The sequence below is a fragment of the Elgaria multicarinata genome, chromosome 12 (genome assembly GCF_023053635.1).
Source record: "Elgaria multicarinata webbii isolate HBS135686 ecotype San Diego chromosome 12, rElgMul1.1.pri, whole genome shotgun sequence".
Lineage (NCBI taxonomy): Eukaryota > Metazoa > Chordata > Lepidosauria > Squamata > Anguidae > Elgaria > Elgaria multicarinata.
The window spans coordinates 18,121,122-18,140,010 of record NC_086182.1 but is presented as its reverse complement, the minus strand read 5'-3'; the positions used below and the strand labels follow the sequence as shown (position 1 = coordinate 18,140,010).

The 18,889-nt window shown below is 44.6% G+C and overlaps 1 protein-coding gene across 1 annotated transcript in view; it reads left to right on the top strand.

The window, feature by feature from the left end:
* UNC5D (unc-5 netrin receptor D) overlaps positions 1 to 18,889 on the top strand; it is a gene marked incomplete at its 5' end in the record, with an annotated part of 211,935 nt that overhangs the window by 109,937 nt on the left and 83,109 nt on the right. Inside the window, 2 exons of the mRNA XM_063139491.1 lie at positions 2,597 to 2,761; positions 17,749 to 17,781. Coding sequence (XP_062995561.1) covers positions 2,597 to 2,761; positions 17,749 to 17,781 — 198 coding nt within the window. The remainder of the gene's footprint in view (positions 1 to 2,596; positions 2,762 to 17,748; positions 17,782 to 18,889) is intronic.

Below are 18,889 nucleotides of genomic sequence, written 5' to 3'. Positions count from 1 at the left end.
ATCCACTTCTGAGGACGTTTGGAGTTTTAAATTCAAATTCATTAGGTTTTATTATTTTATTATATTTTCATTAATAAAATAGCTCACCTTGTTTTCTTTGCATGCAGTAGATGGAGCATTTTCCATTATGTGATAAACAAGTGAACCGCCCAGAGAGCTCCGGCTATTGGGCAGTATAGAAATGTAATAAATAAATAAATATAGAAATGTAATAAATAAAAGTGGACAGTCAGTTAGAATGATGTTAGATAGCCTGTTAAGGTATTTGCCTGTAAAATAGGAGAGGCTGTGAGTAGACATATAAACCCTGTCTCCTTATATTCCTGAACTCCTGGCTTCATTTTTTATCATTGCATATTCAGTGTGGTCACCCAACGTGGTGTAGTGGTTAAAGTGTTGGACTGGGACTGTGGAGGCCCAGGTTCAATCCCCCACTTGGCCATGGAAGTCCTCTGGGTCAGTCACTGACTCTCAACCTAACCTATTTCACAGGACTATTGTGAGAATGAAATGGAAAGACGAGAATGGCACCTTGTGCTCCTTGGATGAAAAGATGGGATTTAAAAGTATATCATTATTATGGTTATTATGGTTATTATTAGTGTGAAGTTATGCAAATGGTTCTGTAACTTCATCTGGCTCACCCCTAAATATGAAGGGAGAGCTATTTTGACTCTTGATGTAGTGCTGAGCTCCCTTGAAGCAGTTGTTTGTAATAAAACCTTAATTATTGGCTACACATTCATTTTAAGCAATCTGTAGAGTTGATTCATTTTGTATCCACAAACTCTTTCATGAGTACTTGTTGGGATTTACTGTGGATGCACTTACTGGTTTCTCAAGGTTTTCCTAATTCCACTTTGAAGCCCATTATGACTTTTTGGATTTTGTATTGAACGTTTTGGCATACCCCCATGTTTTCAGATGGGAAGTCTTGATGCAAAATTGGAGGTGGATGCAAAATTGGAGAATACATGTCAGCTCTATTCTCTAGGCTGGAGGAGTGTTTAAAATATTTCAAGGTAGCTAACTTTGTGACAGGACTGGTGCTTTCTTCCACTTTAAAACACACACACACACACACACACACACACACACGCTGTTAAAACATTTAACATTTTGGAGTTCAGCTTCCATCAATCTAAGCCAAGATGGCCAATAGTGAGGATTTCTGGGAGATGTCCAAAACAGCTGGAGGGTACCAGGTTGGGGAAGGCTGGTCTTTCAAGGACAGGAAAGGAAATGAAGCTATCAAATAAAACTCCAAGATAACTTTGAGAAGGAAAGGAAACAGCCCATGGAGATCATGTTAAGATTTTACCTATATTTCCCACCCATCTCTGAATCAAACAACTTGCCATTGGAAAAACAAAGGTCATTACAGCCCCACCCAGCCCTGCCTGGGTGTGGTGATGCAGTTGCGGGTGGTGGGCGAACAAAGCAAGGCATGGAGGCGCGCAATTGGTTGCCTCCATACTGGGCCTGGCACGGGTGGCATGGCAGCCTCCTCTTCTCAACGCGGCTCCCTCCCTCCCTCTCTCCCTCCCTGTAGACAGTGTGGGTTCGCTGGTTGCCCTTTGGGGGTCCAGGTAGGATTTTTTTACTTTCAATCTCTTTTATGATTGGGAGTTTTTTCGCCTACTTCACACTGTAAGACAGCAGTGGAGTATTAATTAATTTAATTTGGCTTCATTTGGTCACATTTATCCCGGGGGAAGATGTATGGGCATCGGGAACAAGGTTAGGTTTGGGGAGCCCTATTTATTTATTTATTTATTACACTTATATACCGCCCCCATAGCCAGGGCTCTCTGGGCGGTTTACAGAAATTCTAAAATTAAGATAAAAATGAGTATACAAAATTTAAAATTCTAAAACACAGAACATACACACATAACGCATTACAAACCGTTAAAAAACTAAACATATGGGTGATTAAGATGTGCCGCCACATGCCTGAGCAAAGAGGAAAGTCTTAAGCTGGCACTGGAAAGATAGCAGCGTTGGCGCCAGGCGAGCCTCATCAGGGAGATCGTTCCATAGTCTGGGGGCAACCACCGAAAAGGCCCTGTCCCTCGTTGCCACACTCTGAGACTCTCTCACAGTAGGCACCCAGAGGAGGACCTTAGATGTTGAGCGTAGTGACCGGGTATATTCACGTCGGGAGAGACATTCCGTCAGGTATTGTGGTCCCAAGCCATATTTAGGCATCATTGAGGTGATTGGTAACATCTGAGGCCCATGTCTGGGAGTCCTGCAACACCAGATGATGGGATAAGGGTTACCTCTGAGGCCAACCTTACTCACTTACTCAGAGTTTGCAACGTAAGTGGGAGTGACATTGGAAGGTCTCCCTACCCCAAAAGGGGAATCGGGATGGGTGGTGACTTACATGCACCACCCATCTGGATACGATGGGCTCGCCCGATCCCTATATGGCCTATAAGTGCCCTAGTTAGGATGCCCGTTTAGGCCTCCATCACCCATTATGCTCAACTTAATAAATGTGTCCCTATTTTAAATCCAACATTGTTGGCTCATCTCATTATTTCGCCCTCTACTTCTGCAAATAATCAGCTTGTTTTCTTCTGCCTAGTGGATGGCGGCTGGGAAGTGTGGAGTGAGTGGTCCGTCTGCAGCCCTGAGTGCGAACACTTGAGGATCCGCGAATGCACTGCTCCGCCTCCACGGAACAGTGGGAAATTTTGTGAAGGCCCCAGCCAAGAGTCTGAAAACTGCACTGAAGGTCTTTGCATTCAAGGTAACTCCTTATGTTAAATTATCCCCCTACACCCACCATTAAATGAAGACTCCCAGCCAAATGTACGGTTCATGTTAGAGACCAGCGAGAGTTCTGTATGGCAGAAAATCCTTACACAATGTGTGTGTGTGTGTGTGTGTGTGTGTGTGTTCAGATCTTTGAGCTTCGTTTTGCTGATGTCTTTTGCTTGGAGCTCAACTCCTTTGAAGTCTATGGAAAGAGCTGTTGCGGCTAGAAGGGAAGCTTTGGGTTCCTCCTGCTGTGAATAATTTATCAAATAGTACCTGGGATGGTCGGACATGTATCATCTGCTCAGAAACATGCAGTGTCAAAGGAAGGTCACATTGTCTAAAGGACACTTTCTTTATGCCGTATCCATGCCCAGATGGGCATTAAACCATACAGATTGCCCTTTTGATGCCAGAATAGAGATACATGAGGAATTGGGTCTCTGCTAACATCTGTACCGTGGATTTGGAAATGTTTTAACCTAGGAACCCCATACTCTCAGATGAAAGCTGTTAGGGGCTGCAGGTCAGGGCTGAGGTGGACTGTAGCCCAAAGTGTGGGGGGACTAGAGCCACTGTACAATTCCCCCCGCTCTCTGACACTGTTCAGAAGACACACTAAGCCATGTGGTTAAGCATTTAGAGCTAAACATTATGGCTTAGTGTGTCATGTGAACCATGACTTAGTGAGTCGTGTGAACCATTCCTAACCATGGTGACTACATAACCATGCTTTAAACATACTCACTAAACATTTATTGCAAAAGGGTTAGCAGCCCAACCATAGCTTAGTGTGTTGTCAGAACAGGCTCGCTTTCTCTCTCCCTCTCTTATATGTTATCTTTCTCCTCTTTTGTTGTCGTCCTCTCTCTGTCTTCTCTCATCCTTTCTCCCCTTTCCTATCAAGCTGCCTCCCCCTCTTGTCCACCAAAACAAAGTGGTTTTGAAAAAAAGCTGCCATTGGTGCTGATGGGAATTTTCTTTCAAACCCTTATTGCCACTTGGAAGAATGATTTAAAGGGGGGTAATCTACACCAAGCAGGATATTGCACTATGAAAGTGGTATGAAAGTGGTATCTAAAAGGCAGGAGCCACACTACTGCTTTATAGTGGTATTGAAGCGCACTGACAACTGTCGGGGCCCATTGACACATACCATATACTGCTCTCATACCACTATATCCTGCTTGGTGTGGCTCCTGCCTTTTAGATACCACTTTCATAGTGCAATATCCTGCTTGGTGTAGATCAGGCTGGGGCATAGTGCTGGAGAGAGAGCACTAACCCTTCTCTCCCTCTCAGGCCATAGCTAGACCTAAGTTTTATCCCTGGATCGTCCAGGGATCAAACCTGTTCACCTAGGTGACACACAGGGGATCCAGTGCTCAGGCAGGGGCGAACCCTGGATGATCCCAGGATAAACCTTAGGTCTAGCTGTGGCCTCAGTGACACCACCCCTCTGCGCATACATCAATTAGTCCATTAAAACAGCTTCCATTGCTGCATGGGATCCTATGCATGTTTACTGAGACATAAGCTACACTAGGCCCAATGGGATTTAGCTATACTATGAGTATAGGATTGCAGACTGAGATTTTTTTTTTTAAAGGGGGTTGGAGCAGTTAATGCAGAATTCTGTCCTGAAATTGTGGGGGAGACATCTTAACCTGGTCAGAAATGAAGTCTCAACCTTGTACACTGTTTCCTGGAAGTAAGTCCCCACTGAAATTAGACTTACTTCTGAGCAGCCATGTAGACGATTGTATTGTTGATCTATTTCCTGTCTCTTTCGTGTTCAGAGGTGTTTGTGGATATAAGTTTGTTCCATCCATTAATTTGTGATTTATTTATTTTTTAAAAATGTATTCAGATATTTTTAAATGTATTTTAGCTCAGAATGCACATATCTCAATGCATTTGTTCTCAAAATATGCTTTTTGAACGGCATTTTGAAATGAGTTGCTCAAATGTCCCAAAACAAAAGCCAAACCCACCCACTTGCTCATGCCACCAAACCCACTCCAAATACAGTATTACCCAGTATTTGCAGGTCACCTGATTAAACTGACCAGGGAATTCTTAATTAAAAACAAACCCAAACCATTTTACGAGCCAAAATTGCACTTGCTCTCCTAGGACTAAAAGAAGAGTTAGTGTGACTCTTTAATGTGTATGGGAAACGTATACATCTATCGAAGACAGCGTCTGTGAATCCGTCATGCTGTTTTCTGCCTGATCATCCTGCTGTGCATGAAATGAACTCTTCACCATAGGCCCTCGTTAGGTAAAGCCCTGCATTTCTATGTGGAATTCCGCACTATGGATGTTAGCTGGAATGCATCATAGATCCATAGCTTTGGAAGGAACCTCAAAGGTCAACTCATTTGCCGCCAATGGTAGGAAATCCTCTGCTACAACTTCCCATCCAGCCTCTGTTTGTAAACCTCAAACAAAGGAGGGTCTGACACACTCTGTGTTACCATCAAACAGCTTAAACTGTCAGGAAGTTCTTCCTGACATTTAGGCCTTAGCTAGACCTACCTGAAAGTCCGGGGGAGAGGAGGGGAGACCTTGCGTTGGGATTAAGGTGAGATCTCGCCCCCGTTTACACTAGGGATGTGCTCCGCTTCTAATCGGACCGGTGAATTAGAAGCGGAGCGGGGTGCTTCGCCTCCCCTTAAGGCGGAGGCGAAGAGGATTGGGGGGCTGGCGGAGCATGGCGAAGAGGATCGAGGTGAAGGCGGATCCTTCGCCTCGATCCGGAGCTCTGCCGGAAAGATAAGTGGGGTTTACCGGGCCCTGCCGCTGTCGCTGTCGCCCATGCGGCGACAGCGGCAGGGCCTGGTAACCCCCCCTCCTCTCCCTTACCTGCCTCCGTCCGTGATCCCTCGGCTTCTTCAATTGAGCCCGCGGTTCAACCAGGAAGTCTAGGCCACACTTGCAGCCCAGACTTCCTGGCTGAACCGCGGGCTCAATTGAAGAAGCTGACGGACCGCGGATGGAGGCAGGTAAGGCCCCCGGTAAAAAAAAAAACCCCGCCCTCCTCTCCCGGCCTTACCTGGCACCACTCCCCTCCACTGCGGAGCTCCGATAGGGACGTTAAGGACTTCCGCGGCTTTTCGCGGCTACTCGCTTACTCACGAGTAGCCGCGACAAGCCGTGGACCTGCCTGGCACAGAGCTCATACGAGCGCTGTGCCCATCGGCCCGGGGGGGGGGGAAGAGAGGGGAGCAAGCTTGAAAAGGACTTAGCCATTGCAAAGAACATTGTCAGAAATGTAGCGCTATTTTATTGTGCACTTGTGATTGTTCACTCATGGACGTTTATATGTCTTCTTCATGACATTGGGCTTTGCTAGACGGGGGCAGGGCGGGTGCGATCGCGCCGCGCGCCGCCTGAGCATTGCCCGGGCAAGCGCCGCTCGCCTGCTTGCTCGGGCGGCGCGCAGCGCGATCGCACCCGCCCTGCCACCCACCCTGCCATCCTTCCCCCCCCACCATTAAAAAAAACTCCTACCTTCTCTGGAGTCTTCGGGCCGCACCTGGCCCCTTTAAACAAAAACAAAAAAAAATGGCGGACACCACAGGGACCCGACGTCCCTGCGCGTCCGGCATGTGGAAGCCTGGGGGAGGCACGCTAACGTTAGCGTGCCTTGGCCCCGCCTCCCTGCCAGCGTAAGCCTGCAGGTCTAGCAAAGCCCAATGTCATGAAGAAGACATATAAACGTCCATGAGTGAACAATCACAAGTGCACAATAAAATAGCGCTACATTTCTGACAATGTTCTTTGCAATGGCTAAGTCCTTTTCAAGCTTGCTGAATGCTGGAGTAGCTGTCTTTGAGTAAATGTAACTGCAAGAGTGTTGTTTCAAATTACAAATTCATCTGTTGTGATTCCTGTGCTTTCTGTGCTGGGCCTTAGACTAATTGGCACCAAATATTAGACTAAATATTAGCCAGTGTGGTGTAATGGCTAAAATGTTGGACTGGGAGTAAGGAGATCCGGGTTCTAGTCCCCACTTCGCCAAGAAAACCCACTTGGGTGACTTTGGACCAGTCACAGACTCTCAGCCCAACCTACCTCACAGGGTTGTTGTTGTGAGGATAAAATGGAGAGGAGGAGAAATATGAATGCTACCTTGGGTTCCTTGGAGGAAAAAAAAGTGGGATATAAATGCAATAATAAATGAATAAATAAATATATAAATAAACAAACAAAATGGCACCAGAAGGAGTGTCTTTGGTGCCCTGCCTGAGCATGTTCAACTTTCAAATACATTTTCAATTCTATTTGTAGCCCATTTCACAATTTTGATGCCCAATTTCCCACGCAGCCCCACAAAATTGTGCTCCAGAATTTTTGAGAAATATTTGTTGACGTCGCAAGAACAGGTGACCTACCCCTGTAAAAGCCCAGAGCCTCCAGGTTGTTTCATGCCCGCCCCGCCCAAACTGGTCCTGAGTCTTTTGGAAGGCTTAGCAAATATGCAAACGAGTCAACCAGGGTCAAATGCATGACGGAGAGGGCAAATCTACAAGGAAACTCAAAGAAGAAATGCAGCAAGCAGATCTTTTACGCACGGACTTTCCATCCAGAAGCATCTGTCACAGCAAAGATCAGCAGTCCTGCTGACTGTTCTGTAATGTAGCACACTTGGGTGTGTTAACTTGGCTCTGCACCTGATTGAAACCACCTTTTGTAAAGTGACCGATGTTCCCACTCCCACCCCCAAAAAACCCTGTGCCATTTGCGTGGATCCAGGCACTTGCTACTGCTGTAGCCAGTGGCTTTAGAGAAAAGCTTGTGCTTAAATCCCATCAGATGGAACAGGAGGTGCTTGAGACATGGGCAGCTTCAAGTGTTGCCTTTCACTTAAGCTCATAGAAAACAAAGCTTGACTTTCATCCAGTTGTGCTGCTAGACACAAGCTCAAAAAGCACATTTCCTTCTGAAAGGATTAGTGCCCTTCTCATGCACCAATACACTGCTGGGAAAAGAAAAGAAAAGGATCACGGAAATGTGGGTTTAGGAGACTCTGTTGCTAGTCTGCCATCTTGTGAAAAGACAAAGAAATAATTTACCCCTTTGCCAAGGGATAGGAAGTTGCTACTCACTTCCTTTCTTCTTATAGTTCCTCTGTTTCATATTAAACTTAATGGTGATGAAAGATGCTGGTTAGAGAATCCTGGAGATGGCATCTCCAGAGGATGGATTCAACACAGACAGCTGTTATTGCAATTCTGTTAACCCTTGCCTGGTTCGCATTCACGTTTTTGCTTCGTTTATTCTCCTAACAATTGGCGAGATTCTGAAAGATCTGTGGCCGTGGTCAGAGAATGACACATATGAACCAGCTACTTTATTTTCTTCATGTGATCCCTCACATATAAAGATCATTGTGAGAAATTCCCATGTGAATTGAGTAGTACACCTATACACCGATTTTGGTTGGAAGGATCTACTTCATAACTTGTTTTGTCAGATGTCATTTCAGCTCCAAGTAGTATTTTACTCCCCAGGAATTTTTCTAGGGCTATGCACGAGACTCCCAACGCACGTCGGAGGACGATTCAGAACTCTAAATTGGCCACAACCCTGATTTGATTCTTCAGGAAATCACTTGCTACTGCTCTGACTGATTCAGATATGGTCTATTTTGACTCAGTACCAAACCTAAGCTGAGTTTTTGTTGTTGTTTTAAATGAGACTTTGTGCTTCTCATACATATAGCATCATGTAGCACTAAATCTATCTATCTATACAAAGGTAAGATAAAGGGAACAATAAAAAGACTGAGTAAAATTGATAAGTGTTATGGTGATTAGTTATAAGCCAAGAAGTCCCTGCATGCGCAAGTGCATTTTCTGCTTCTTAAACCATACTGGGAGGGTGATCCAGAGGGTGTGCTTCTGAGAGGCCATGCTTTTGAGATGGCACATGGTGACATTTTGTTGGTGGTGGAGTGCCCAGCAAGGCCTCCTCTGAAGATCTGAAAGGTCAGCTAGGTGTGATCTACTCAGGCCATGGCTAGACCTGCTGATATCGACCAGGGACCATCCCTGTATGTCCATATGACTGTGGAACATGTGGGCGGGCATTGTGGGTTGTCCTGGCTTCTCACGAGTAACTGCAAGGAGCTGGAACCTGGGCCAAATGGGGTGGGGTGGTGGGAGTGGGGAATTTTTTTAAAAAATCCACACACACTCATATTTGCTGTTCGAGTGGTCATGCACTCCTTCCTCATTAAAAAAACACACAAAATGGCGGGCATGAGATCCTCTTCCTACTCGGACATCACAAGCTGCATGTAGGCAAAGGGCGGTGTCACGACCCCCTCTGTCGTGCTTGACCAGGTAAGTCTAGCCATGGCCTAAGTATCCTGGTCCTGAGTTCTTGTTGGAGTTTGTAGGGGTGGTATATAAATGTTAATAATAATAATAATAATAATAACAACAACAACAACAACAACAACAGCAACATTGTACTAGTCCAATCTGAATATTACTGGTAAATGTGCCCCTGAGCTTGTTATGAAGTAATGTGAGCCAGCATTTTGGGTGAGAAGGATCTAGTGTATGCCTGTCAATTTTATTTATTTATTTATTTATTTATTGTGCTTCTGATCTCCAATCCAAGGTGACAGCATCATCTTTAATCTCTTGTATCAAGTCCGAATATGTCAAAAAGACCAGTAGTGTTCACGAAGTCCCCAGACTTCTGACTGTCAAAACCACAGAGGTTATGTCCATGTGCATGGGCAGAACTGTTCCTCTTCCATTCTAAAACTAAGCTAATGCAATCTGATCCATGGAGCCCAACGTGCCTACACGCTGTCATTCTATCAGCTTGGTTCTCATTTTGATAGATATTCTAAACTCCAGGGCACCTCGGCTTATTCGTAAGGAGAGAAACCTTGTTGGTGATTAGAATGAAAAGGGGGGAATCCGCACATCGTACCGAGACCGCTTCTAAACGACCCCAGTGCGGCGTGAAAGCGATCGTGTAACTTGCCTTTGGAAGAGCCAATGAAGAGACGTCCTTCCCACCGCCGCCGCCATCCACAGACCTCCTCGCCGGCTGGGACGGAGAGCTTGGGGGAAGAAGGCGGGGTGGAGAGCTTCTTCCGCTCTCAACCCCACCTTCTTCAGCTGAGCTCTCCTCGCGGTCGGCGAGGAGGTCTGTGGGTGGCGGCGGCGGCGGCAAAGACATCTCTTCGTCGGCTCTTCCAAAGGCAAGTTACACGATCGCTTTCACGCCGCACTGGGGTCGCTTAGAAGCAATCTCGGTACGACGTGCGGATTCCCCCAAGGTTTGTGACTAGGGGGATGGAGGGAGGGAGAGCAAGAATGCAGCTCCGATCAGCACAGTTTCTCTCTGAGTTTTTTTGGTAAGCCCTTGTTTAGAAGAGCTAGGAGTGTGCATTTTCTCACTCACCCCCCAATCTCTCTGTTAGTTCAATCAGACTGAAATATTAAGTGTATCTCATCTGCATGACGGATATTTTTGCTTCTTTATGGGTCACGCTATCCATTTATTTCAAAATATTTTGGGGCTTCTTTAGTTTTGCTCTCTCAGCTCATAGGAGTTAATGCAGTTATACTGTCTAGGCTCCTTCTCCCCCCCCCCCCCATCCCTCTCTCTGCCCCTTCTCATTCCAATATGTGCCATTCTAGCTCTGATTCCCCCCCCCCCAAAGGGAATTGTGAAGGAAGTGCAGTGTGGTGCTTCAGTAAAGAAATTTCTGAGCCTATTCCTTTTTGTTCTTTCTTTTTTATAGGCAAAACTTGTTATCGTTGTTCTTTGCAAGAGGCCAAAATAGATATGAACCAGTTCTGTTATTAACAAGCATTGATTTCGCCCCCGCCCCCGCAACCTTCCTTGCCCAAACTTAACACTGGTAGTACATGTCTTCCAATGATTCTGACCTTCTCAGAGATCATCCAAACTCTTTCTTTCTTTCTTAATTGCTATTTTTGCTTGATCGTGGTATGAACCTACCTGTATATTACAATCAACATCTGAAGCCCTCCTCTGAGTGCCTCCTCCAAGGGACTTTCAGAGGATGGCAATAAGGTAGAAGTCCACTCAGTGGTGCCCCTCCTCCAAATGTGGAACACTCACCCCAATAAGACCCACCTGGTGTCACCTTTTTGGAGATCCAAGTCAAGACTTTTCTCTACTGTTCCAGGTATTTGAAAGCACATGATCGACTTGTGATGTGTCTGTTAGGAAAATAGGACTCATACTGAGTTAGGCCCTTGTTCCATCTAGCCCAGTTTTACCTCTCCAGGGTTTCAGGCAGGTTTCTTCCCTAACCCTATCTGGAGAATCCTGGGTTTGAACCTGCGACATTCTCTATGGAAACCATGTCCTCTACCATTGAGGCATGCATGACCCCTGACCCATTTTTTATTTTGTTGTTATAGTTCTTAGTGATGTTTAGTTGTCTTACCGTGTTTTGGCATTTTAATGAAAATTGGCTATAGTGGTTTTAGGTTTTGTATGGTTTTAATAACATTGTTGTAAGATGCCTTGGGTCTTTTTTAAGAGAAAAGCATCTTATTATTATTATTTATTAATTATTATTATTATTATTAATAATAATAATTAAATACTAATAGTACTAAACAAAAACACAACAAAAGAGAGTGGAGGACTCTTACTCAGTCACTAGATTTACTCACATACCATCTCACTTCCTGAATATATATGCCAACCTACATTCCGATATTTCAGGTTTGAAGGACAATACACATTACAGTCTGTGTTTCTTTCTCTCCTAGACTTCTTGAAAGCAGGTGCACGGGTCAAGCTGATATTTGCATTTGAAATGCAAACCTGTGTCTGGAATATGCACCAACATTCATGCCAATACTCACTCTTCAAAGTGTATATTGTATTACCATCTATTTTACATATTTCTGGACACAGACACATCCCTGACAAATGGTTGTGGGGGTTGAGCTTGTATTCAAACATCAAACAGATAACTGGCTGCAAAAAAAGCATACAAAATATATCTGTGTGGTCTCGCAGTACTCAAGAGTGTATCCCATCAGCCGTCCCCAACCTGATAATTTCCAGATGTTTTGGACTTCAACTCCCATCAGCCCCAGCAAACATGGCCAACAGTAAGGTATGTTGGGTGTTGTAGTCCAAAATACCTGGAGTGCCCCAGGTTGGGGAAGGCTGCATTTTCTTTGGCCTCCTTGAAAATAGGTGCTTCTGATGAGCTGGAGTCAAACTTAAAACAAAACAAGAACAAAATAGAATTCCAGGGTCCCCCTTCCATGGTCATCACAATGTCTGCAGGCAAAGAGGGGGAACTTCAAAGAATCCTATTCTCCCTGGGATGTCTCCCAGAACCACTGGATGCCTCTTTAAATTACTTTTAGACCATCCAGAAACTTGGTATACTGTGTGTGTGTGTGTGTGTGTGCGTGCGTGTGCGTGCGTGCGCTTGTGTATGAAGAAAAATGAATCACCCCTTTGGTTTGGATGTTTACAAATCACAGAATATATTTGAAACATAAAAGAGCAAGGTCACTATTAATGCGATCAAAGTGTATTTGAGGAGGCAAGAATCTCCAGATCTGAAAATATAGAACAAATTATTTCATGAATATGCCAAGTTAGAAACTGCAAGGTGAGAGATCGTTACCATTTCAACACGAGGAAGAACACGCTAACAAATACCTGATTGCTTAGAGACAAGACTTGGGGGAAATGGGTAAACATTGTTTGTTATACATATTTGGAAGAATGGTAACTATTCCTCAGAATACATTAACCTACAAGGAACCTGTTTAAAATTATGGTACATTAGTCTCAATATATGCTGTAAGATAATGTGCATAGACCTGATGCTGGAAATGTGAAATAGTAGAAGACAACTACTTCCACATGTAGTGGGCCTGCATTATACCCAAGGAACACCTAGAATGAAATTAATGCAGTTATAGATGGGGGAAAATCCTCAACAACCGTACTTTGGTGTAAATCACATTGAATTATGTAGGGATTACTTCTACATAAATATCTTTAATATTACATTGTGTATGGTATAATGTTGTCACTGAATCCATAAATAGTTCTGTAAACTTATATCAAGGACATCTGATTTACCAATAGTTGATTTCCTGCATGCTTAGAGCCATTACTATGCATTTATAGTGTAATTGATGTGCATGGTGTATACAAAGAACAGGTCTGATAGAAACCTGTTCCAGGGGGTTTACAATCGTATTCTTTTTTAAAAAAAGGCATGATGAACAACAGAGGATGAACTAGAGGTGAATGGGAAAGAAATGTGAATGACCCTGTTTAGATGACATGCTAAGGCACGGTGGTTAAGCATTTTGAGCTAAACTTAGTGTGTTGTGTGAACCATGACATAGGGTTCTGCCACGACACATGCTCTGAACAACAGACCCGGCCGCGGCTACTCCCTGCTCAAGCCAAGCACCACCGCTTGATATGCCTGAGGCAAGGGACAAAATCCACCTTCCTCCAAACTATGTGGAGAAAGGGGTTTAAATGGAGAAGGATTTTAATATATAAAATAAAACACTGTGAGTTATATCTGCTGAGGTGAATGATTGTCAGAGTGGGTGTTAAATAAGTAAACTTTAGATGATAAATGCCAAACAGACATGTGGGATTTTTGTGGTAGTTTAAAAACAAAACAATCAAAATTTATTTTCAAAAGTACACAAGCTTTGTTTCAAATAAACCATTTAAAAACCTTTTTGAAACCTGTCATACAATCCTTTCACTCACTCACATACACACTTTCCTTTTTCTCACACAATCACTCTTGAACTTTCTTTATTATCAGTATTGATTAATATACATCAACTATGTGCACACCACACTCTAAAGACACCACTCTCTACACTGACCCTCAGATTTCCCAGAACTTAAGTACTCTAAACACAGAGAGCACTAAAGACTCTAAGAGTACCTAACAAGTCTCTCACAAGTAATGGCTCTCAGTCATTCCCTTATATATCACTCCTCCACCTCCCAAGACATTCTAACTCCGCCCACTCAGGCCACCATTCTAAACTCACCACAGACTTACAAACTGTAGACATACATTTGGGAACTGACTTGTGGGGTGTAACGCCACAGGCTCATCTACACCAAGCAGGACGTTCCACTATGGAAGTGGTATATAAGAGGCAGGAGCCACACTACTGCTTTCTACCAGTATTGAAGTGCACTGACAACTGTTGGGGCCCATTGGCACATACCATATACTGCTTTCATGCCGCTATATCTTGCTTGGTGTGGATCCTGCCTTTTACATACCGCTTTCATAGTGCAATATCCTGCTTGGTGTAGATGAGCCCTTAGTGTGTCATGAGAACCATTCCTAACCATTGTGGCTACATAACCACGGTTTAAACATGCTCACTAACCATTTGCTGCAAAAAACGGGTTAGTGGCCTAACCGTGGCTTAGCATATCGTCTGAATTGGAAAGTACTGTTGGGGCGTTACTAGACGAGGCTCTAGCGCGCGTTACCTTCCGCAGTCACGTCGAGGCTTCCAGATGACGTTCACGAAGATCCGCCGTTATCCCGCGGTGAAGCCTCTTTCTCCCGACTTTAAAAAAGTGAGTTTTAGGGCGCCTTTTCCTGCTGTCCCGCGGTAATTCGGAGTACGTGTGGGAGGATGTGAGGTCACTGCGGTCGGCACTGGTCAGGAAAAGGCGTGCTAAGGGGGAGTGGTCAGCGGCTTCGGTCAAGCCGCCTCCGCCATTTGCGCGCAGTCCACCAGCTGGGGCAGCGCGGCGGAGCGGCTTTTTTTTTTTATTTCCCCAGTGACAGTTTGCGCAGGACCGGAGGACCGGAAAAGTGGCTGGTGACTCCTTGCGGTGGGCAGCTACCGTGGCCGCATAATGGCGGTGCTGTACGCTGCCTGTTAGTGTGGGTACCAGGCTGGCAGAGGGCAGAGCTGTTTGTGGGCTGCTGCCATGGCTACGGCCAGATGTGGGTTGGCTCCTTGGGATGGGGCACAGGGCACAGAGGCGGTCATCGCCGCCGACACCTCAGAGGCATGATGGGAGATGTAGGCACAGAGTGGCCATGCAGACGATTGACCTCGGGTCATATGACACCCGCCACGACCCCTATCAGGAAGTGAGCGCATCAATGTTGACCCTCAACAGCACCAGCAGCACTTCGGCTGGCACTGGCACTGCCGCCGCTGCCGCCGCCAGGGCCGGCGGCGGCATCGCTGACGGCTGCGCAAGTTTGCGGTCTTTCGGACGTGCGCAAACCGTGCAGCGAGCGAAAAAAAAAGCCGCGGCAATCAGGCCGGTGTGGCTGCGCAACCGTTCTCGCGGCGGCAGCAGCACAACCGGCGCAAACTTCCGCCACAAATCGAAGGCAGGTGTGGAGCATGAGGCGTCACGGCTGAACGGGAAAAGCCGCTTTCACCGCTCCTCAACGACGGAACACCCGGTAGGTCTAGCAACGCCCTTGGTCTCCTCCATTTCACAAGGGGCCATAAAATATAGCATCTTGAACTAAGGGTGAAAGCAGGTACTCCACATTCTAAATAATTTGTTCATTTGGCAAAGCAAAGCAAATACACCTACACATCTATGTTTAAGTACCATGGTTTAAATTATTTGTTCTGCTATGGATTTCAAATTTTGTGATAATGTGCTGCAGTAAGGTGGGTGAACAGTCTATATTTATAAATATATGTTCTTTTCAAATAGTTTAATAAAAAAGAAATGTATTTTAAAATCACTCCCCGCAACTGCCAGACACCCACCCACTGATTCTCTGCTGAAAACTGCCCCTTCCTGAACCTACTTTTCTCCAGGGGGAAGAAAAAAAGAAGCGGCAGTGAACAGGGTTTGCTTGCAATGTGTAGCTCTGCCCTCAAGATTCTTCAAGCTAATTATTGGTTATACATTATGTATGATTCTTTGGGCTAGTTTACATGTTTGAGTGGCAGGTAGTATTAGGAGCATTAGCATGAACTGGAGGGGGGGAAGAAAGAGATGTGTACATGGAAACAGTATTCATTTAGTGATTATGTCATCAGAAAAGTGCAGGCAGCTTTTGGAAACAACATCAAAGTGCCTCCATGCACTTCTCCCATTGCCACCATGTATACATTTCACCCTCCCCCTTCTGTGTGTGCATAGCTACATGGGGAAGAACTGAACCTTTTGGGCTGTTTATTTTTGCACAGAGCAAAAGAAATCCTTTGTTCTGTGGGAGAAATGCAGAGACGTTGGGCTGGAACCACCAATTGGTCATGTTGATGTTGGGGTCAGAGAAAAGGGTGTGGTCTAATTTCCTATAGAAAATGCATGGAGGATGCTTAGGAAAAAGGCCAGGGGCTCATCTACACCAAGCAGATATTCCACTATGAAAGTGGTATATAAAAGGCAGGAGCCACACTACTGCTTTATAGTGGTATTGAAGTGCACTGACAACTGTTGGGGGCCATGACACATACCATATACTGCTTTCATACCACTTTCATAGTGGAATATCCTTCTTGATGTAGATATGTCATGGGCTCCAACAGTTGTCAGTGCAATTCATTACCACTATAAAGCAATAGTGTAGATCCTGCAGTGCACTTCAATACCACTATAAAGCAGTAGTGTGGCTCTTATACTGCTTTCTTACCGCTTTCATAGTGGAATATCTTGCTTGGTGTAGATGAGCCCCAGGAGTTAGGATAGGAGTGGAAGAGAAATTTGAGTAGGGGTGGGAGAGAAATTTGTTTGGTTCACATTTTAATGCAAACCTACCTAATTCAGGCTTCCTGAACCAAGGTGAGAACTGAAACATATAGTTGCCTAGTTTTCTAAAGTTTGCAGTCAAAACATGTGTACAAAATGATGATGATGATGATGATGATGCCCCATAGCCGAAGCTCCCTGGGTGGTTTACAAAATTGCACATCTTAGGGATACGTGAGCACAAAATGTGCATCTTCATGTAAGGAATGTGCTTTTAGGTTTGTTTGCAAAACAAGAATTGCAAAAATACATATTTTAGGAGAAATGTGAACAGAAGCTGCCAGACACACATTTAAAATAATGGGTTTTTTTGGCCCAAATAAATGGGTCTGCCCCAACAAGTCTCCTCCCTTGTCTCTTATTTGTATAAACCTTTCAAGCCATGAAAGACAGATAGGGGCCTTTAGCACAGTAGCATTTAAGGTTCAGATTGCTGCCATTGATTTTCCAAAATAACTGTCCATACACAACCTATGCTTCTTTCGGTAGTAGCTGACTCAATTCACCAAAGGAAGATGGGTTGTGTCCTCTTTTGGGTTAGATGGATTCTGTCCTGTTTTCAATTGTGTCATGCTAGATTGGAATTAACAGTAACTGGAAATGGCCCTCACGAGGGCTAGGAGACTCTTCCTGTTTATCAAGTGCCATTTGAGAAACTTATTTTTTTCTCCTATTTTCCCTGTCTGGAAGCAGCTTCCAGGGCAGAGTGCCAGTTAAAATTAAATTCTTTCTATTCCACACTTCTTACATTCTTACATACACTTGAGACCACAGATAGGATCAGCGTCCACATCCTATATACATCAGTGTCACACATTTCATTGCCTGAAGTTGCAATTGTCCTCACTTAAACTTAAAATCAGTGACCTTTCATCCAGGTTATCAATTTATCTAGAACACCTTGTGTGCAGGCATGTTGTTTAAAACATCAAGAAATGCCCTCTTTCTTAAAAGCAGCAGAAAAAACAACCCAATACACCGCAATCATTTTATTTTCACCAAGGAAGAAACTGGAACATATTTGTATACTTGGACGTGGGATGGATATTACATAAAATGGGTATTGTCATCAGCCAAGGAGAAAATGTTTCAGATAAAGAGCTTGACATAAAGTGCGCTAGGAAACAGATACATTCCTTGTGCATTTATTAAGTGCATCTGTCTCTTTTCCCTCTTTCTCTCTTCCCCACTTTCTCTTTTTAGATAGAAAGCCTCTTCATGAAATAAAACCCCAAAGTAAGTTTTCTTCTTCTTCTTCTATTTTTTTTCTTTTACGCAGTATTTTTTTTAAAAGTATGTAGGTGTTAATGAAAGCTTCAGGTTAAATATAAGAGAGAGTCTATTCAGAAGACATCTTTAACAATGTCTTTAACCATGGTGGTTAAGCCAGAAAGCCAGGCCGTGTTCAGAAGACACCTTAAACCATGGCATTAACCATGGTGAATAAGGCTTTTAGCTTTATTCACCGTAGTTAAAGCCATGGTTTAAGGTGTCTTCTAAACATATGCAGGAAGAGAAGGGAAACCCCGTGAGGGAGTGAAAAAACAAGCCGAAGGCAGGGGCGGAACCAAGGATAATCTTGCAAAATTTGTATAAAAAGGGCAACTTCATAAAACCCCTTTTTATACAAATAATATTTTGCAAGGTTATTCTTGGTTCCGCCCCTGCCTTTGGCTTGTCTTCTAAACACAACCCGGCTTTCTGGCTTAACCACCATGGTTAAGGCCATGGTTTAAGGTGTCTTCTGAATGGGGCCAGAGATGGGTCAATAGAAAGGAAGTATACATTCTTTTCACATGTGCCTTCCATATGCTCAGTGAATGCATGGAGCAGGAAGCATGAGTAACCTTGCTAGCCCCACCTTCAACATCAACATATTCACAGTTTCTGTGCCTCCATCCTTTAATTGGGGGGGGGGGTTCCCAGCCATCACACTAGGGATGTTAAACCTCAAGTCTGTGGGTCAAATCTGGCCTTCCTTGGGTCCCAGTCTGGACCTGCAGAGTTTCTCAGATGGCCAGCCCCCCTCTTTCCCTGACCTCTTCTGCTTTCTACTACCTCCAGTATCAGAGGCAGTAAGCCTATATACACCAGTTGCTGGGGTACATGGGTGGGAGAGTATTGTTGCATTTATATCCTGCCCATGGGTTTCTTGTGGGTAGCTGATTAGCCACTGGGTGAACAGAACACTGGACTAGAAGGACTCATTGTCTGATCCAGCATGGTTCTTGTTATGATTTTATATTGACAGACCGCATATCTTTTGGTGGTTTCTCAGCCTTTGCACTGTCCCCCCACCCCAATTTTACAAGGTTACGATGCCCGAATACACTAAATGCACAGA